General features: G+C 43.8%; 1 protein-coding gene across 4 annotated transcripts in view; it reads left to right on the plus strand.

Annotated features, from left to right (window-relative positions):
* The window catches only part of ACSS2 (acyl-CoA synthetase short chain family member 2), a 46,819-nt gene that overhangs the window by 23,764 nt on the left and 2,633 nt on the right, over positions 1 to 20,422 (plus strand). For 2 of the 4 annotated variants that reach the window (XM_061437359.1, XM_061437357.1), the window contains exons 3-15: positions 9,002 to 9,093; positions 9,312 to 9,415; positions 9,610 to 9,682; positions 9,962 to 10,037; positions 10,199 to 10,313; positions 11,094 to 11,132; positions 14,947 to 15,084; positions 16,087 to 16,257; positions 16,566 to 16,699; positions 16,891 to 17,023; positions 17,105 to 17,161; positions 17,353 to 17,433; positions 19,078 to 19,186. In XM_061437359.1, the coding sequence (XP_061293343.1) occupies positions 9,002 to 9,093; positions 9,312 to 9,415; positions 9,610 to 9,682; positions 9,962 to 10,037; positions 10,199 to 10,313; positions 11,094 to 11,132; positions 14,947 to 15,084; positions 16,087 to 16,257; positions 16,566 to 16,699; positions 16,891 to 17,023; positions 17,105 to 17,161; positions 17,353 to 17,433; positions 19,078 to 19,186 (1,322 nt within the window). The remainder of the gene's footprint in view (positions 1 to 9,001; positions 9,094 to 9,311; positions 9,416 to 9,609; positions 9,683 to 9,961; positions 10,038 to 10,198; positions 10,314 to 11,093; positions 11,133 to 14,946; positions 15,085 to 16,086; positions 16,258 to 16,565; positions 16,700 to 16,890; positions 17,024 to 17,104; positions 17,162 to 17,352; positions 17,434 to 19,077; positions 19,187 to 20,422) is intronic. The other 2 variants (XM_061437358.1, XM_061437360.1) reach the window with 1 other exon arrangement.

Raw genomic sequence — 20,422 nt, forward strand, 5'->3', positions numbered from 1 at the left:
TGATTCAGTCTTTGGTACTTGCCTCCTCCCACCTCCTCCTCCAACCCTTTTCCTTGTTCAGCCAGGAGTATCCAGAGGGAACATTAAGCTGCTAATGTGTCAAGCTATGTTGCTCCCACACCCCGCTCCCTTGGTGAATGGGAAAGTGACTTGAGGATATACTTATGTCTAAGTGCTTCACATTTGTGCAGTGCCTCATGGATCATAGAACACATTATTTCTTAATTTTCCCAAATCAAAGAATCTCAAAACTGGAAGCGTCTTAAAGGTCATCTGAAAGTTCACTGAACATGAATCACATGGGTTGTTTATAAAATGAAATTCCAAGGACCCCACTCCCTCGAGAATGATCAAATAGACAACAGGGTTTCCCTGTTCCAACCTGCACAATCCTATGCTTCTGGACAATTCTGGCATTTAGAAAAAGTGTTAATCACTCAATTGTGTCCGACTCTTTGCAACCCCATGGACTATAGGCCGCCAGGCAACTCTGTCCATGGAATTCTCCAGGCAAGAATGGAGTGAGTAGCAATTCCCTTCCTCAGGGGATCTTCCTGACTCAGGGATTGAACCTGGGTCTCCCCCATTGCAGACAGATTCTTTGCCATCCAAGCCACCAGGGAAGCCTGACATTTGGAAAGGCTTTCTTTATATTGCACTCTCCCAATTGACCTAGCTCTTCCAATTATAGTTATGCTATGCTATGCTATGCTGTGCTAAGTCACTTCAGTAGTGTCCGACTCTGTGTGACTCCATAGACGGCAGCCCACCAGGCTCCCCCGTCCCTGGGATTCTCCAAGCAAGAACACCGGAGTGGGTTGCCATTTTCTTCTCCAATGCATGAAAGTGAAAAGTGAAAGTGAAGTCCCTCAGTCATGTCCGACTCTTAGCAACCCCATGGACTGCAGCCTACCAGGCTCCTCCGTCCATGGGATTTTCCAGGCAAGAGTACTGGAGTGGGGTGCCATTGCCTTCTCCAACCAATTATAGTTACAAAATACTAATTTGTTTCCCATAATAATCCTTCAGGTTCATTCATTCATTCAGAAAGTATTTATTGAGCACCTATTATATACAAGGTTCTTTGCAAGGTCTTGGGGATTCAGTAGTGAAGAAGACTAACTTGGTCTCTGCCTTCAGGAAGCTTACAGTCTAGTAGGTGAGACAGACAATTAGCAAAAAACCCCAAAAAACAGTAACTAAATAAGACAATTACAACTTGAGAAAAATGCTATAAAAAATGAACAGTTTTGTGATGAAGAATGTCAGGAAGGACTGATGCTGGTCATGGAAAGCTTCCCTAGGAAAGTGACAGTTAAACTGAGATCTGAAACATGAGGTAGAGCAAACCATTCGAAGAGTTCAGGAAAGACAGTAAAAGACCAAGGCATGTTCTCTCAGTCAGAAGGCTAATGTGTTTGGAGTCTGGTAAGCAGAATGGAACAATGGCACATAATGAGTTGGAGAAGATACTGTAGCCTGGTTTGTGTTTATAATAGTTCATTTTGGTTTATGTATAGATTGGAAGGGGGCAGGAGTGTAGTGGGAGGCCAGCGTGGCGTCACTGTGGTCATCTAGGCAAGACATGACGGTGGCTCATACTAGGGTTGGTGGCAACAGAGATACAGGTGTTTGAGACTTACTATCAGGTTTCTCATTATATTCTCACCTCCAGGCTAAACAGATAAGTCTGGTCTTCCTTTTATAACAGTTTTGACTCCTCTCATCTGGGTACTTCTCCCCTGGAAGACAACTCACTAGGTTCGATCCTGCCTTCTGATGCTTCTGTGAGGAACCCAGTTTTCCCCATCTATTTTTTTTTTTTTTTTGCTCAGCTCCTTCCTCCTATCTTGTGCTTTACTTTTCTGCTAGTTTAGGGAACTAAAATCTCCAATTCAATGACTATCCTCATACAAAGAGAAAGAGTTCCAGTCTTCCCTTGTCATTAATTAGTTACAAGTTTTTCACTGATTTGACCATGAACCTTAAGTATTTACTGTGCCAACTGTGCTTAGAGAAAACAGAAAGGAAGAAGACACAATTCCTTCCCTTCAAGAGCCCAGGGTATAATGGGAACAATAAGGCCCCAATAAATGTAATACAGGTAGAACCAATAGATCACAAGGAAAGTGAGATAAAGGGACTTGGAAGGAAGAAAGAATTTTCCACTTTGAGGTAGGTGAGGAAAAGAGAAATTAGGAAAGACTTTCTGGAAGATGTTACCTTGGAGTATCTGGGACTGGGGGTGGACAAGTGCTTTTTTATATGGCATGGTCAAAGATGACCTCACTGAGAAGCCAACATTTGAGCAATAACTCAAAAGATAGGGAATAAATCATGTGGCTCTCTGGGGGAAGAATACTCAAGTGGAGGGCAAAAGTTCTGAGGTTAAGTGTGATTGGTGTTGCCAAACAGTAAGGAGGCTATGTGGCTGGAGCAGAGAGGTGGGGAGAGGAAGAGAGAATGGGAGTATTTGAGGATAGAGAGGTAATGAGGGAGTCATTTAGTAGGTCAGTGTGAGGACTTTTACTCAAAATGATATGGGATGACATCTGAACATTTTGATCAGAGGAATGACATGATCTGACATACTTAATGGAGACTTTGGACTATGATGATAGTGGATGTGAAGGGAAGTAGTCTGATTCTGAAGATATTTTGCATCAGTAATGGATAACAGTGAAAATGGAGAGTGTAAAGATAAGCTAGTTGTAGAAGTTTTCCTTTAAAAAAAGATTATAAGAGACACAGACGTATAGAACAGTCTTTTGGACTCTGTGCAGGGGGTGATGATTTGGGAGAATGGCATTAAAACATGTATAATATCATATAAGAAAAAAAAGAAGAGTATATGAGATATAAAAATTTCGATTCTTTGGTATGTGAAAAAAAAAAGTAAAAAAGATCATACATAGACCCGATAAAACATTACAATTAAAAAAAAAAAGATTATATGCCTTGAGCTGTCCCATACCATATGGCTTCCAGGTAAAAGGGAAGTAGCTGGGTCTACTGCAGGGTTCCCAATCTGTAGCCCATCAGCTAAATTTTTGATTAATAGTTTTGTTTGACCACAGTGTTTAAATTTAAAGTTAATTGCATCAAACTTAAAAATTCAGAAACAGATTCCAGGTCTCTCTTGAAAAACTGAAAAATTGGGCAGTATTGAGACCTTATTCCCAGAGGGCAAAAGGTAATAGGCGCTGCGTTTAAGTGCTAGATGCCTCCTTTCCAGAGCACGTATTCTCAAGTTTTCCAGTCCCCGCACCTCTCTATTTTTTCCCCCTAAAACTAAGTGTCATTGTGCACATGCTGCTGTTTGTTTTTTTCTTTTTATTTTTTTGATATAGTAAAATATTTTATTTACTTATTTTATTCAAATTTTAAAATTATGAAATATTCTGAATATATAAAATGTAGAGATTTATATTATAGGCACTCACTTGTTCATTTTATATGCTTATTACATACTGATATTTCACTTAGTCTTTTTATTATTTATTTATTTAAAATTTTTTATTATTTTTTATTTTTTAATATAAATTTATTTATTTTAATTGGAGGCTAACTACTTTACAATATTGTATTGGTTTTGCCATACACTGACATCCGACATGGGTGTACATGTGTTCACCTGCTGCTGCTGCTGCTAAGTCACTTCAGTCATCTTTTTTAAATTGAAGTATAATTTGCTTACAATATTGGTTTTAGGTGTATAGCATAGTGATTCAATATTTTTATACATTACAAAAATGATCATCAAAATAAGTCTAGTTACCATCTGTGACCATACAAAGTTGTAGTATTATTACTATATTTTCTAAGCTATACCTTACATCCACAAGACATTTATTTTATAGCTGGAAGTTTGTACCTCTTAAGCTCCTTCACCTGTTTCACCCATTCCCCACTCTCCTCTGCCCCCAGCAACAACCAGTTTGTTTTCTATATCTATGAATCTGTTTCTGTTTCATTATGTTTGTTTATTTTTAGAGTCCACATATAAGTGAAATCATAGGGTGTCTGTCTTTCTCTGATTTACTTCATTTAGCATAATATCCTCAAGTCTGTCTATATTATCACACATGGCAAGGTTTCACTCTTTTCTTATGGCTGAGTAATACTACATTTTGGGGGTATGTGTGTGTCCCCATGCACATGTGTGTGTGTGCATGCGTGCTCCCTCCCCTCTCCCAACCAGCCGTGGCCCCAGCCGGGTGTGTATGTCAGAGAAAGAAGACACTGGAAGGAATAAGGTGCCTCTATCAATAATGTATAACTTGAGCACAGAGCCAGGGAGAGAGATGTACACTCTGTGTGTGTGTGTAACTGGAAGTGGGCTCAAGTAAGCTGTTCTCGTATTCTTGTATGCTGCTGCTAAGTCGCTTCAGTCGTGTCCAACTCTGTGTGACCCCATAGACGGCAGCCCACCAGGCTCCCCTGTCCCTGGGATTCTCCAGGCAAGAACACTGGAGTGGGTTGCCATTTCCTTCTCCAATGCGTGAAAGTCGCTCAGTCGTGTCCTACTCTAGCGACCCCATGGACTGCAGCCTACCAGGCTCCTCCGTCCATGGGATTTTCCAGGCAAAAGTACTGGAGTGGGGTGCCATTGCCTTCTCTGATTCTTGTATAGGTTTGTTCTTATCTGTGCCTGTGCACCTTCTATGTACCAGTCTCTATTCTAGGTATTGAATCTCATCGCTAGGGATGTAGCAATGAACAAGACAGACAAGGTCATTGTTATCATGGGATTTATATTCCAGTGAAAGATACAGATAATACACAAGTGAATAAAATACATGAGCTAATTTCAAATCATAGAAGGTTCCACAAAGAAGATAAAACAGGATAATGTGATAGAGAGTTTCTGGAAGGTGCACGTAGGTAGATACATACGTGTGTGGTGCATATACTTGCAGATGGGCCCATGTTCGAGTCCTATATCCATATATTAATGCTGTTTGTTCCTATGTGTGCAAATGAGCAGTTCCTATGTCTACAATGTTTTTTATATTAGTATATATGTTTTTATGTATGCAGGGGTACATAGGTCAGCATACATATGGGGACACGTATGCATGGGTGTGAGGTGTACGTCAGCATTTAACTGTAACTAGAGATGTTCCTGTTTGCCACTTGTCCGTGAGCCAATTAAGGAAGTGACTTTTTCTGCATCCGGCATTCAGGGCCATTTGCCAGCTTCCTCTCTCCCAGTTCCTTCCCACTTTAAACAGCTCTGTGCTTTTCTCCTGTCAGCTCTAGGAAGGTGAAGCCAATGAGAGGATAGTAACTAACTCATTGAGCCAGGAGCTGGAAAGAAGCTGATAATCTTCTGTGAAATCGCCAAAGACCTGGCTTCCCTGCTAGTCCCTGTCCTTCACACTATGAGGAGACAGCCTGACTTGAAGTCAGAAGACCTGAGGATCTATTCTTGGTTCTGCCGCTTATTATTGTGACCTTGACAAGCTCCTACCTCTCTCTGGGTTTTAGTTACCTCCTTCGTAAGTTCTCTGGGTGGTAAGGAAGGAAAGGAAGCACAGTGACCTTTATGGAGGGCTACGTGGTGCTGCCCGAAAGAGGTGGGAAGGCATTCTGAGCTGGGGCATTGGTGTGATTAAGATTGTGGAAGTGGCACTTTGTGTATAAGGGAAGCCAGGAAGAATCTCCTTAGGATAAAATTCAAATTTCTTACCGTGCCTACAAAGCCCTATGTGATCTGACTGCTGCCTACTTCTGATTCTTACTCTCCTTCTTGTTCACTACACTCCAGCCATATTAGCTTCCTTTCTGTTCTTTGAATAGGCCAAGCTCTTTACTACCTGCCCAGGATACTCTTCTCAAGAACTCATACATTTGCCTGCTCTCATTGCTCAGGTCTTAGCTCAAATGTCACCTCTCCAGAGAGAGGCCTTCCCTGATCATCCTACTTAGGGAACTTATCCTCTAGTATTTATCAGTATTTCAAATGTCCATATCTTTGACCCAACAATTTCACTTCTAGTAATTCATCCTTCAGATATATTTTCAAGTGAGTAAATGACATATTAATAAAGATACTCATTGAAATATTTATTTGTTAAATAAATTATGGCACACACAAATAGTAGAACATTATGCATATGACAAAGAAAATGAAATAGCACTGTAAGTCTTAATGGAAAATGATATCCAGATATATTGTTAAATTTAAAAATTAAGCAAGATGATCAAGCTCTATATTTAAGATTTATGCAGTTTATTGAATGCATATTATATTCAATAAAAAACAAGATACAGAAAAATGCATATTGTATGCCACCATTTGTATAGGAAAAAAAGAGAGTATATAAACACAGAAGCATGTTTATATGCTTGTCTAATAGGCCTGTCCTGTGCTTAAAGCTCTTCTTTCCCACCTCCCCATTCTATGCTTTTTTGGGGACTTTGAAGTATTTATTTCTCTTCTGAACAGCGTTAAAATTCAATTTTCAAATTCACTTAAAAAATTTACATATCTTTTTATTTTCAGTTCAGGTCAGTTGCTCAGTTGTGTCCGACTCTTTGCGACCCCATGGACTGCAGCACGCCAGGCCGCCCTGTCCATCACCAACTCCCAGAGAATGCTCAAATTCATATCCATTGAGTCGGTGATGCCATCCAACTGTCTCATTCTCTGTTGTCCCCTTCTCCTCCTGCCTTCAATCTTACCTACCGTCAGGGTCTTTTCTAATAAGTCAGTTTTTCGCATCAGGTGGCCAAAGTATTGGAGTTTCAGCTTCAGCATCAGTCCTTCCAATGAACATTCAGAACTGATTTCCTTCAGGATTGACTGGTTTGATCTCCTTGCAGTCCAAGGGACTCTCAAGAGTCTTCTCCAACACCACCGTTCGAAAGCATCAATTCTTTGGCGCTCAGCTTTCTTTATGGTCCAACTCTCACATCCATACATGACTACTGGAAAAACAATAGCTTCAACTAGACAGACCTTTGTTGGCAAAGTAATGTCTCTGCTTTTTAATATGCTGTCTAGATTAGTCATAGCTTTTGTTCCAAGGAGCAAGCGTCTTTTAATTTCATGGTAGCAGTCACCATCTGCAGTGATTTTGGAGCCCAAAAAGATAAAGTCTGTCACTGTTTCATTTCCCCATCAATTTCCATGAAGTGATAGGACTAGATGCCATGATCTTAGTTTTCTGAATGTTGAGTTTTAAGCCAACTTTTTCACTCTCCTCTTTCACTTTCATCAAGAGGCTCTTTAGTTCTTCTTTGCTTTCTGCCATAAATGTGGTGCCATCTTTGTATCTGAGGTTATTGATATTTCTCCCAGCAGTACTGATTCTAGCTTGTGTTTCATCCAGTCCGGCATTTCACATGAAGTACGGAGAAGGCAATGGCACCCCACTCCAGTACTCTTGCCTGGAAAATCCCATGGATGGAAGAGCCTGGAAGGCTGCGGTCCATGGGGTCACTGAGGGTCGGACACGACTGAGCGACTTCACTTTCACTTTTCACTTTCATGCATTGGAGGAGGAAATGGCAACCCACTCTAGTATTCTTGCCTGGAGAATCCCAGGGACGGGGGAGCCTGGTGGGCTGCCGTCTATGGGGTCGCACAGAGTCAAACATGACTGAAGCGACTTAGCAGCAGCAGCAGCACTCTGCATATAAGTTAAATAAGTAGGGTGACAATATACAGCCTTGACATACTCGTTTCTCAATTTGGAACCAGTCCATTGTTCCACGTCCAGTTCTAATTGTTCCTTCTTGACCTGCATACAGATTTCTCAGGAGGCAGGTAAGTTGGTCTGGTATTCCAATCTGTTTAAGAATTTTCCACAGTTTGTTGTGATCTACACAGTCAAAAGCTTTGGCATAGTCAATAAGCAGAAGTAGATGTTTTTCTGGAATTCTCTTGCTTTTTCTATGACCCAACAGATGTTCCAATTTGATCTTTGGTTCCTTTGCCTTTTGTAAATCCAGACTGAACATCTGGAAGTTCTTGGTTCACATACTGTTGAAGACTAGCTTGAAGAATTTTGAGCATTACTTTGCTAGCATGTGAGATGAGTGCAATTGTGCAGTAGAATTATTTAAAAATCATAAAATTGAAAAATAATACTGAAGGGGATATTCTTACAGTTAAATCTTTGTATACAGTCTGAATCCTTAAGATGTCTTTTTAAAAATTTCTCGGTCATTATTATGTCATTCTTTATATCTTTCATAATGCTTATCATAATTGGAAATTAAATTATCTGTTATATTTTTACTTGTATATTTCCTGTACTATCATTGGAATATAAGCTTCATGTTGGGAGGGATTTTGCTTATCTTATTCTCAGTGCCTTATTTCTATTCATATATATAGCACATAGTAGTTGAATAAGCAAATGAATCGATGAAGAAATGACTGAAGGAAACCAGGCTGAAGCCGAAAGGAGTAGGAGGCAAGGCTGAGGAGGTAGACAGCAAGAAGTTGATAGAGGGTGGTGATTCTCAACTTTAAAGGTGCATCTGATTTACCTATTGATTCTTTATACCAACTTGTAGTAAAGAAGCAGATTCTTGGATCTTGTGATTGTGATTCTGAGTTTGGGCTCAGGAATCTACATTTTGACAAGTTCCCTAGGTGACTTGGGTACAAGTAATCTAGAGACCCCACTTTGAATAACACCAGTGCAATGCTGACATCACTTTCAGGAAGAATCACATTCGTGATACCATTTCTCCTTAATACATGCCTCGAATGGAAGAGAGAAGACCATGATCCCATTTTATCAAATGAGGTTCAGAGATGGCAGTGCATTTTCCAGTGATACACAGGTTGTGTATAAAGTATATCTTGTAAGCCCAGTGTATCTGATCAGTCAGCTCAAGGTGTGGTGGCAGATGGCTCACCCTCACAGAATATTCCCAGGCCTTGGTGTTAATGAATGGATTTTATGACTGTTCCTATTTTTGTTTGTTTGTTTGGGGAAGAAGTCATATTCCCTAATGACTGGCTCTTTCTGATACATCTCAGGGAGGGCAATGAGCCAGAGGAAACCACCCAGATCACATACCGAGAGCTTCTGGTCCAAGTGTGTCGGTTCAGCAATGTTCTCCGAAAACAGGGTGAGTGAGGGGATACAGGGAGAGGACTGAAGAGCCCAGCCTGGGGGTATCTGAGGACTTGGGGGAGGTTGACAAGGAAAAGAAGGAATCTGCTAACAGAAGAACAGGAAAGGTCACCTGGGAGGGGAGGTAGGTGGGTGGCAGATAATTGGATGAGAAGGAACACGTAGCAGCAGGTGGGATCCACTATGGTCCATGACCTGTGTCCTTTACCGCAGGCATTTGCAAGGGTGACCGAGTGGCCATCTACATGCCCATGATCCCGGAGCTCGTGGTGGCTATGCTGGCGTGTGCCCGCCTTGGGGCTCTGCACTCCATTGTGGTAGGAATTGGGGCTGGAGAAAGGGGCCTGGTTGGGGGTAGGGCTCAGGATAAGTAGGTTGAGCCTGGATGATAGAGAATCTGAAAAACAAGACTAAAGCATTTAGAATGTTTGTGTCATAGGTTCCTTATTCCTTTTCTTGTTCACTCGATCCTTGGGTTGCCCTCTTTCTCAGTCTTTCTTCCCTTTTCTAGTTTGCGGGGTTCTCTTCAGAGTCTCTTTGTGAACGGATCCTGGATTCCAATTGTAGCCTTCTCATCACTACAGGTGACTAAGTCTCTCACCCCTCCCCCAAAACCCCCACACTCAAAGTCTTGGTCTTCAACCAGCTAGCTGGTATTTGGGGCTGCTTAATGTAAAGGGTAGGGGCAGCCTACCCTTTATTTCCTGCTTCCACCTCAGCCTTCCCTCTGTTAGCTCAAATTAGCTGGAAGATCCAGAGACAAGAGGCCTATCCAGGAAGGACTGAACATTGTACCCACTAGGGATAAAGGGGTAGAAGTGTGATGCCTTCCTAAGGCTTGGAATATCTGTTGCTCCCCAAAGATGCCTTCTACAGGGGGGAAAAGCTTGTCAACCTGAAGGAGCTGGCTGACGAGGCCCTGGAGAAGTGTCAGGAGAAGTAAGTGTGTTTGGTCTGCTGGCTACTGCCCTGAGTTGACTGGGCATTTCCCCAGTGCCAGGTTTCCTTTGTCCCTCCTACCCTAGATAGACATGGGTGGGTCTTGCCAAATTCTCCTTTGAGCCAACCAGCCCACCACTTCAGGCTTTTCTTTCCTCCAGGGGTTTCCCAGTGAAATGCTGCATTGTGGTCAAGCACCTGGGGCGGGCAGAGCTGGTCACAGGTGACTCTCCTAGCCAGTCTCCTCCGATTAAGAGGCCATGCCCGGATGTGCAGGTGAGTCTGGTACCATTATGCCCTCCTCTGGGCTCCAACTGGCTCCCTCTTCCTCCCCAGGAAGTTCCTGATGTCCATCTTTGTTTCCTTATCATAATGCTGAGGATCTAGGAGCAGTCCTCGGAATGGCCTCCCTGGCAGGGCTGGCTGGAGATAGGGGACTTTGACCTTGGATGTAGGTAGGGAGCTTTGGAAACTTAGCCCAAGAGATTGTGAGGAAGACTCCTGTGCTGGTTGGAGTATTCTGATGGGCATCAGGGATCTTTAGGGATTGGGCTTGGGTTAGAAATGGGCTGACCTGGGTGACTATATGTAGTCATCTTAAATACTGGTCTTTGGTTTGGGGTGGGCTACCTATGTGGTCCCACCATGGAAAGACCAGGATCTGCCCCTCAATAGATGGCCCTTGATAGCTTTGGATACATGCTTCTGATGAAAAAGCCCAGTGGTGGCCTCCAGGTCTAAGAGGCATGAAGGATAAAAGCTCCAGGGTCCAGAAGGACGGGGGTTTCTGAAATTCTGTGACTTGAGAGGCTTTGAGTAGTCTTAGAGCTAGACAGACTTGAGTCTGGTCTAGGAACATTGGAGACCCTGTCAGCATTTGGGGTTCTGAGTGTATAGAGGCTATGAACAGAATCAGGAAAATGGAGGCTGGGAGGACCAGTGAGAGAGGAACCAGAGGGAAAGGAAGCAGCCAGAGGTTTGGGGCACATTGACCCTTCCCTCCCCCTCTCCTATCCTTGGACCCTGCTCACCACCCTTTCCGTGGGCTCTTAACAGGGTAAGCCGAAAGAGAAACCCAAGCACATCCGGCCCCAGGTATCCACCTCTGCATTGCCTTGGGCACTGCTTTCCTGCATGCTTGTTTGCTTGTCCAACTGCTCTTTGCCTGTTCGCCCCATTGAGGTGACTGCCAGACCTAACCCCCTTCTCTCTACCCTTAGTTAGTCTAAGTCACTCTGTAGGGTCATGAGACCAAATGCTTATTGTTCTGAATTGGCATAGAGCATGGATCTCAGAGAGGTAGCAACAGACATCCCATTTCACTCCTGCTTCTCAGGACCATTGTGGGAGAGAGGACCAAGCTGTCTGTCAGAAAGTTTTTACTGTGCACTTAGCTGAGGCAGAACCAGGAAAGACAGGAGGAACAGGTAGAGGGGATGCAGACCTTGACGTTGGGAATCACCATCAAGTTGGCAGCTGAGAAGAAGGCTCCTAAATATATTTATAAACTACTTTGGGATTTACAAACTACACATAAACTCTGATATAATTAAATGCTAAATTGAACAAAAGTTATATTGTAGGTGATTCTAAGAAGAGAGACTCTTAAGTGGGGACTCAAAGCTGATTAGTATAGAGGAGAGACTGGGTTTGGAGTCCAGAGACCAATTTTTAGCTATATGACCTTAAATGAGTCACCCCTTCTCTTTGGACTTCAGTTCCCTTATCAGTAATGGAGACATGATAGTAAATGCTTTAAAAGAACCTCTTTGCTTACTAAAACAAAACATAAAAGCCACTATTCCTCTTGAGTTTTACCATCCTCATAGGATGTCTTACTCTAAATCTGCTATGATCAACCTCTTAGGCTAATGGTAAATATAATACACCTTTTCTCTATTCTCATTAGCACGGTGGAGACAGATCTGAGTCTTAGGGAAAAATGTTTTCATTTGAAAACTCAGGCAGGGACCTAAGACTTTTCTCTTGAAAGAGGAAACAAACTTAGTGGTTAGAATATAGGCTCTGGAGTCAGACCACTTGGCTTCACATCTTGGGTCTGTTACCTGCTATGTGGGAACTTGGGCAAGTTTCTTAAGCTCCTTTACTTCAGTTTCCCCATCTCTAAAATAAGGATAAAATTGTACCTACCCGACAGGGTTTTGTCAGTATAGGTAAAGTGTTCGACACATAGTAACTGCTCCATAAATGTTAGCTTTTATTATTTCTAATATAGCAGACAGGCTGGCATTTCTAAAAGGGAGTTTAGAAAAGAAATAAACTCTTTTAATTCTTAATACCAGAGGTTGTTAGGCCACAGGCTCCTGGAATTTTATTTCTTGGAGGTAAAAAGACTCAGTTACCAAAAACCCAAAGACCATAAAAATCGGCTTACAAAACCCAGGTTGGTTGGCCTGAGAACTGTAGTCAAAACAGTGGAAATCTTGGCAGAGCTCCAAACCCCTCATTCTTAAGCAGTCTTCAAGGGAGGGCCTGTTACAGTTGGCAGGGACCTTCCTCAAACATATTACCTATAAGCTTCCTCATATTCCTCTCTCACACCTGGCAGGTGCCCTCCCTAAGGCTTTCCTGGTCCAATAACAAAGGCCAGCTCCTTGATTCTTATTTCAGAAAATGCAAACCTTTTCCTGGTTCCAAGCCCTGGGCCCTCATAGGTATACACTAATTCACAACCAACATGTGTGCCACTGATTGCTCTCAGCCTGCTTCCTGGTGCTGGTTATCAGCTCCCCACCTGGAGTATCCACCCCACCGTCCTTACCCACACCCACAAAGGAAGCAGTTTTACAAGATTACAAGAGTCCCCTCACTGCCACAGTGTAACTGTGCTTTGCCCTTGCGTGTACCTAGTGCCTTTTCTGTGACCATCCACACCAGCACCATAGACTAGCTGCATTTGCTCAAAGCACTATTGACACGCTTCTTCTTAAACACATTAGTGCCCTCATCTCAAGTAGATCATCTGGTGGGCAAAAAATTATTCATGTGACAATGTATGTGTACACCTGTATGGCTATTCCAATTTTAAAAAAAAGTAGGGTGTATTTTTGTATTTTCTAGCTTGTGGGGACCTTCTCTCTGTTCTTTTTCTTCTTAATGGTGTCTCTCTTGACCTGGACTTGTCATGCCAGAAACTTCAAATTCTCCAGAGTAAGAGACAGATAGTTCAGAAAAAAGAGAATGGTAATTTTTAATTTATCAAGGTATGTGTCTAACACTGTGGGGCTTTGAAACCAAATATGCACACAATAAATTACTATATAACCATATAATGAGAGGAATAGGATGTTTCCTCTTATACTATCATGTCTACCTGCCAATTGGGACTATAGAACAAGGAAGTAATGAATATGAAACAGTTTTGTGACAGTTAAACCAAACCCACAATAGTTTCCATCATCACACTCTTATTTCACCTCCCAGAGGAGTTCAGTGGAATTAACTTTTCACCTTCCTGACATTCATCAGTCTTCTCTGCCCACCCAGACAATCCAAGGCTTGATGTTTACTAGGTAATAACAGATTTCCTTTGATGTTTCCAAAATCCTGTGAGACTATCAGGGCAAGAATGACTATCCTCATTTTAAAAATGAGTAACTTGAGGTAGAGTGGCTTGCCCATGGTCATATATATCTAGGAAGTGGCAGAACTGGGAATCGAAATCCAGTGCAACTTTGGACGAACTCAGGGAATACAACTTCACTCAGCAAAGAGTAGACTTAAAACCAGTTTTCACACAGGTGATATAATTCAGAAAGTAAAACAGTTTCAAGGAAAGTTTACAAAAATTTCAGGATGACAGATCTGAAAGACACTTCAGTATTCAAGGGACATCCTTCTACTGGGAGAAATCCACCTTGATCCTTTTCCACCAACTTAAAGCAAAGTTTCCTTCTGAATGGAACCTCAAGGAAGTGTCTTTATGAGAAACCCATTGGTACCACTGGTATAGGGTCAGGGCAGAGCTGGAGTAGGAACCTCCAGATGTGGATGATGTCCGTACATGCAAAAAAAGATGCTTAGACCAACATCTGTTGACTTCTTTTGCTACTAACTATTGGGGTCAGGTACCCACCTCACCTGCAGGCTCTGACTAATTCTGCATTTCTGAATTGTGTGGTATCTGCATCCCTGCTGATGAGCCACTAGTCCCATAAGTATATATGTGTGTATACAGGCCTGTGTATGCATATTCATTTATCCAACAAAATTTTACTGAGTGCCTGTTGAGTGCTAGGCATTTTACTAGGTGTTGGAGATTTAGGGGGGTGGGCAAGAAAGATAGACATGCCAATGTACTCATAGAGGTCACTATCTGGGGAGACGGTAATCAAGTAAACAGCTAAATAAAATAACTGGAAATATGTGCTATGTGGTAAAGAAATAAGGTGCTGTGATCAAGAATTACAGCAGGGGTGGGAATTCCTTGGCCATCCAGAGTTAAGACTCTGCGCTTTCACTGCTAAGGGCCCACGTTCAATTCCTGGTTGGGAAACTAATCTCACAAGCTGATTAAAAAAAAAAGAAGAAGAATAGTAGGGGTGAGGGTGGGTCTGGGAGCCTATCAGATGCTGTTTAGGTTAAACCTTTCCAAGAAGGTGACATTTAAGCTAGGAATGACCCGAGAAGGGACCAACCAAGGGGGCCGCCTCCGCCTGAGGCCAGGTGAGAGAAGTTCTGAAGCAGGGTGCTGGGAGTACCCAAGAAGACTCCTGGTTCTGTTTCTGTTCTCCCTGCCCCATTTCACCCTCTCTGGGCCCTTCCTCCCTCTCAGGACCTCCATCTGCCACTCCTGCCCTGGCCTCTCCAGGTGCTAGGTAGGGGTGAATTTTGCCCCCAGCCTGTTCACAATTCCTCGTTGCCCATTCCTATTTTCTGCCCCCTGCAGATCTCCTGGAATGAGGGGGTTGACTTGTGGTGGCATGAACTCATGCAGAAGGCAGGGGATGAGTGTGAGCCTGAATGGTGTGATGCTGAAGACCCACTCTTCATCCTGTACACCAGTGGCTCCACAGGCAAACCCAAGGCAAGTGTGTGTGTGTGTGTGTGTGTGTGTGTGTACATACACTGTGTGAGGGTGAGAAGTGAGTTTCTGAGGAAACATGTAATGACATGAAATTTACAACTCTGAGTTTCAGAAATATCACATTACCTTTTCTAAATCAAATTGACATAAATCCTCAATCACTGATGGTGAAGCCCAAGGTCAGACAATTCAAGTGGGGAGCCTCAGGGTGCCCAGAAAAGGAGGAAAGGATAAATCCATGGGGCTGACATCTGTGTTTCCTGCCCATACCCACGTGGTTTGGTTGAAGAAGAGCTGCCTGTAAAGTCAAGGCCAAGAGTGGGCACAGGGATCCCTCTTTGCCTTCTTGACTACAGCTCTTAGAGTTCAATCCCTTTCACATGCCACACTGGTAACATCTAGTCCCTCCCGGAGCAGTGTGGGAACTGGAAACACTTAGAACTCTGACTTAAAAGATATATCACTCTACCTTCCACTCGCCACATCCATAAATTATTCTCTCCACAAGCTTTGGAGTATTCCTCAGTGAACCTTTAGAGACACAATTTGGGCCTCTCTTTCCTTGGAGAAGAAAATGGCAACCCACTCCAGTATTCTTGCCTGGAAAATCCCATGGATGGAGGAGCCTGGTAGGGATGAGATATTAATGGAGCAAGCAAAGAAGATTATCTTTTTTCCCCACTCTCATTCTATCAACGAATAATTGTATGCGTGTGCACACACAACAGAGACACTATTGGATGTGAGTGTACCGAAAGGGTTCATGTGTGTGAAAGTAATGTGGGTGGTTCAGAAATACCATCTTAGGGTGTGAGTGTGGATGATGGACTGACTATATAAATACATGTGGTATGTGAAGTGGGAACGTGGAGAAAGCAGGATGGAAGAGAGATGGATGCTGTGAAAGCAGTGCTGGCAGGGCCAGAATCCTGGGGAGGCTTTTCCTCTACATTTGGTAGTCAGCGAGGGTGAGCCCAACTTGAGGCCCTATTCTCTCCACAGGGCGTGTTACACACAGTTGGGGGCTACATGCTCTATGTGGCCACAACCTTCAAGTATGTGTTTGACTTTCATGCGGAGGATGTGTTCTGGTGCACCGCAGACATTGGCTGGATCACTGGCCATTCCTATGTCACCTATGGGCCACTGGCCAATGGTGCCACCAGTGTTTTGGTAAGAAGGGTGCTGGGACCCATGACTACCTGGCTTATTTAGGGGATGGACAAGATGATCCTGGGTGATGACCTCCTAAAGCCACCTTGCCTAGAGGCAGAGGGACTTATACAATGACCTGTTTCCTTGAGAAAGAGGAGTTCTCAGAGGGTTGTATATGCTGAGTGGGAAAATCTCTTGGCTTGTCTGGTAAGGGTGTGAAGACAGGGATTTGTCAGAAAAGGCAAAATACTGAGCCTGAGGGTATGGTAGGGGGATGGAGGGACTATTGAGAAGGGCTGAAAATGACCAGCCATTATTGGGGTCAGTTTGAGGGGATTCCCACATACCCGGATGTCAGCCGCCTATGGAATATCGTGGAGAAGTACAAGGTGACCAAGTTCTACACAGCACCTACAGCCATCCGTCTGCTCATGAAGTTTGGAGATGAGCCTGTTACCAAGTGAGACCCCTCTCTGGCTGCTGCCCCTTGAGTGTCCCTCAGAGCTGGTGCTGGCCTTTGCACAGTCCTTTCCAGCCCATTATTCTAACACCCTGGCTTGGAATAGGGGAGGGGGCAGAAGAGCCTGTGCATGTCTTCCTGGTTCCTAGTGGTGCTCAGAGCCTCCCTTTCTCCCCACTCTTCTGCCCAAGGCACAGCCGGGCGTCCTTACAGGTGCTAGGAACTGTGGGCGAACCTATCAACCCTGAGGCCTGGCTCTGGTACCACCGGGTGGTAGGTGCACAGCGCTGCCCCATTGTGGACACCTTCTGGCAGACAGAGACAGTAAGTAACAGGTCCAGAAGGCTGGGGCTCAGGCACAGTGTGCGAAGAGTGACTCAAACCCCCGGTCTCTGACTTCCACAGGGTGGCCATATGCTGACCCCGCTCCCTGGGGCCATACCCATGAAGCCTGGTTCTGCTGTGAGTGAGGCTCCCCTGGCTGGTCCTGGGCTAGGCCGGGGAGAGTCTTGGGGCATTCAGCCTAGGTAGAGGGTAGGGGGCTGGACTGATAGGTGTGGGGAATCTGGGGCTCTGGGGCTCTCTAGAGGTAGAGAGTTGAGTCAGAGTTGTCTCATTCCTCGTTGTGAGTCCTGTCTCCTGTTTGCTTCTAGACCTTCCCATTCTTTGGGGTAGCTCCTGCGATCCTGAATGAGTCTGGGGAAGAGTTAGAAGGTGAAGCTGAAGGCTATCTGGTGAGATCCTAGCCCTTGTGGGTCTTTGATGAGGGGGAGGGGAGGATGGTCCACAAAAGGGCACAGTGTGCTTTCCTTTAGAGTTTAGAACCTAACCTTTCCTGGTAGCTGCTTTTGGCTAAAGCTCCCTGGTTGAGGGTTTATCCTCTGCAGAGAGACCCTAGTGGGGCAATCCTTCTGGATATTTTGCCTGCCTCTAGGCCTTTTGGCCCACAAGACTCTTAAGGGCTCTACTCAAAGATACTTGATGGTGCCTTTTTGGGTCTGAAAGACATAGTGGAAAATCATATAGGCTCCAGAGTCAACCTGCCTGGGTGCAAACCTGGCTCTGCCTCTTCTGTGACTTTAGATAAGTTACCTAACCCCTCTGAACATAAATATTCTCATTTGTAAAAGAGTTACCATAGTACCTTTGTCTGGAGAAGGAAATGACAACTCACTGCAGTACTCTTGCCTGGGAAATCCCATAGACAGAGAAGCCTGGAGGGCTGTAGTCCCTGGGATCGCAAAAAAGAGTCGGACATGACTTAGCAACTAAACAGCAATAGCAGCAGTATCTTTATCCCCTGTGGTTGCTGGATTGATTAGATGATTCATGTGAAGGGTTTATTTAGCACAGAACCTAAGAGTTGGTGCTTGATAAATGTAAGCTGTTGTGATCATTTAGTAGTTGTAGGGAGATCATTAGCACCCTCACCCTCCAACCCACTTTGTTTTTACTAAGAGCAAGCTTCCCTGGTAGCTCAAGACGGTGAAGAATCTGCCTGCAATGCAGGAGACCTGGGTTCGATCCCTGGGTGGGGAAGATCCTCTGGAGAAGGGAATGACTATGCAATCCAGTATTCTTGCCTGGAGAATCCCATGGACAGAGGAGCCTGTCAGACTACAGTTCCTGGGGTCCCAAAGAGTCAGACATGACTGAGTGACTAATACACTTTTAAAAGAGCAAGTTAGTAACATGGGCAAGACTTGAACCCAGGTCCTCTGACTCTTAGAATAGAGTTCTGTCCATCCCACCAATCTGCTGCCACAGGACATTACTGATTGGGGCAATAATTACTTACTTATGTGTGGGTCCCACATTTTTATGTAACTGCTTTCATTTGTATCAAATTGTACCTGCATCCCTGAGGGATTACCTAAAAGGAGACTCAAGGTACTTCCCTTGTGGTCCAGTAGCTAAGACTCCACATTCCCAATGCAGGGGGCTGGGTTCGATCCCCGGTTGGGGAGCTACATCCTGCATGCCACAGCTAAGATCCAGTGGAGCCAAATAAATAAAAATCTTTTTTTTTTAAAAAGGAGACTCAAATTTACTAAATGCTTATTACTAACAAAGCATGTGCTAGGCAGCTTCCACATACTATTAATTTAATCCTCAAAATAACTTTGGCAGGTAGAAATTATTTTCTCTGATTTACAGATAAGGATCCTGAAACTCAGAGACGTAAAGTTACTTACCTGAGGCCACACAGTTAGTAAGTGGCAGAGTTAGGATTCCAAGCCTAGACTGTCTCCAAAGCATATACTTTGTTCTACTTCTTGGGAATGGCATTCAGGCTATTTCTCCTAAGGTTTGGCAAAGACGTAACTGTCTTCCTGTGAGACAGTGTAGCAGATGGTTACCACTTCCTCATCCTCCAGGTGTTCAAGCAGCCTTGGCCAGGGATCATGCGCACGGTCTATGGGAACCACGAACGCTTTGAGACCACCTACTTTAAGAAGTTCCCCGGGTACTACGTGACAGGAGATGGTGAGCCTTAGCTATCCCTTTCCCACACCTCCCACTAAGACATGTACCATCCCCTTTCATTTTCAAGAAGAGTTGGTTAGGGATGTGTCTTATGTATCAATGTGTAATATCCAGTCAGAGATACAGAGAAGACCATAAGAACAGGAATGAGTGTTGCAGAAAGGCTCTCAGCACGGTGCTGAGATTTGATGTATGAGGGAAAATGTTCTTGTTTCCATCACTGCTGGGCTGAAAGAGAGGCAGCACGTGGCAGTATGTATTACCATGTCAAGTGCGTCCCCATGTCTGGAGCCTATGTTTGCCCATGTGTCCATCCACCAATCCATTCTTCCATAAATATTTATTGAGCATGTACTACTTATCTAAGCACAGGAGATGTTACCATGAATAAGGTGGGCAAGGTCTCTGCTCTCATGGGGTTTACATTACATCCTCTCTAGTGAAGACAGACAGGCAGTAAATTCAGCAAATAAATACTGCAGGGACAGCCACCATACATGGGATGGTGAGAAGTTTCTTTGAAGTGTTATTTGACCAGAGACCTAAAGAAGCAGCCAGGTATGGGAATATCTGGAGTAAAAATGAATGTTCTGTACCAGAGAGACATAAGCATGCAATGTCTGATGAACAGACTGAAGCTTGTGTAGCTGGAATGTAGTGAGCAACAGCAAGAATGTTGTATCAAGTTGGAGAGGGAGATAATACAGGGCCTTGTGAGCCATGGTGAGGAATTTGGATTTTATCCAGTGTACGGTGGGAGACCATCAGGCTTTTTAAGCAGAGAAGTGATTATAATTTATATATTATTTAGAAAATAACTTTGCTTGTTTTATGGAGAATAGACTTTAGGTCAGTATATTAGTTATACTAATTAACTCCAAACCTGGCAGCTAAAAACAATAATTATCTCATAGTTTCTGAGGATCAGGATTCTGTGAGTGGCTTCGCTGGTGGTTCTTATTCAGAATTTCTTGTGGGTTGCAGTCAACCTGTGGTTGGGGCTGCAGTCATCTAAAGGTCTGACTGAGCCTGGAGGACCCACTTCTAAGCTCACTTATGTGGCTGTTGGCAGGAACCTTCAGTTCCTTGCCACATGGACCTCTCCATAGGGCTACTCATGACACGGCAGCTGGCTGACCCCAGAGCAAATAATCAGAGAGAATGCAACCAAGATAGAAGCCACAGTGTCTTCTATAATCTTATCTCAGAAATGACATCCTATCATCTCTGCCAAAT

Source organism: Bos javanicus, chromosome 13, assembly GCF_032452875.1.
Source record: "Bos javanicus breed banteng chromosome 13, ARS-OSU_banteng_1.0, whole genome shotgun sequence".
Taxonomy (NCBI): domain Eukaryota; kingdom Metazoa; phylum Chordata; class Mammalia; order Artiodactyla; family Bovidae; genus Bos; species Bos javanicus.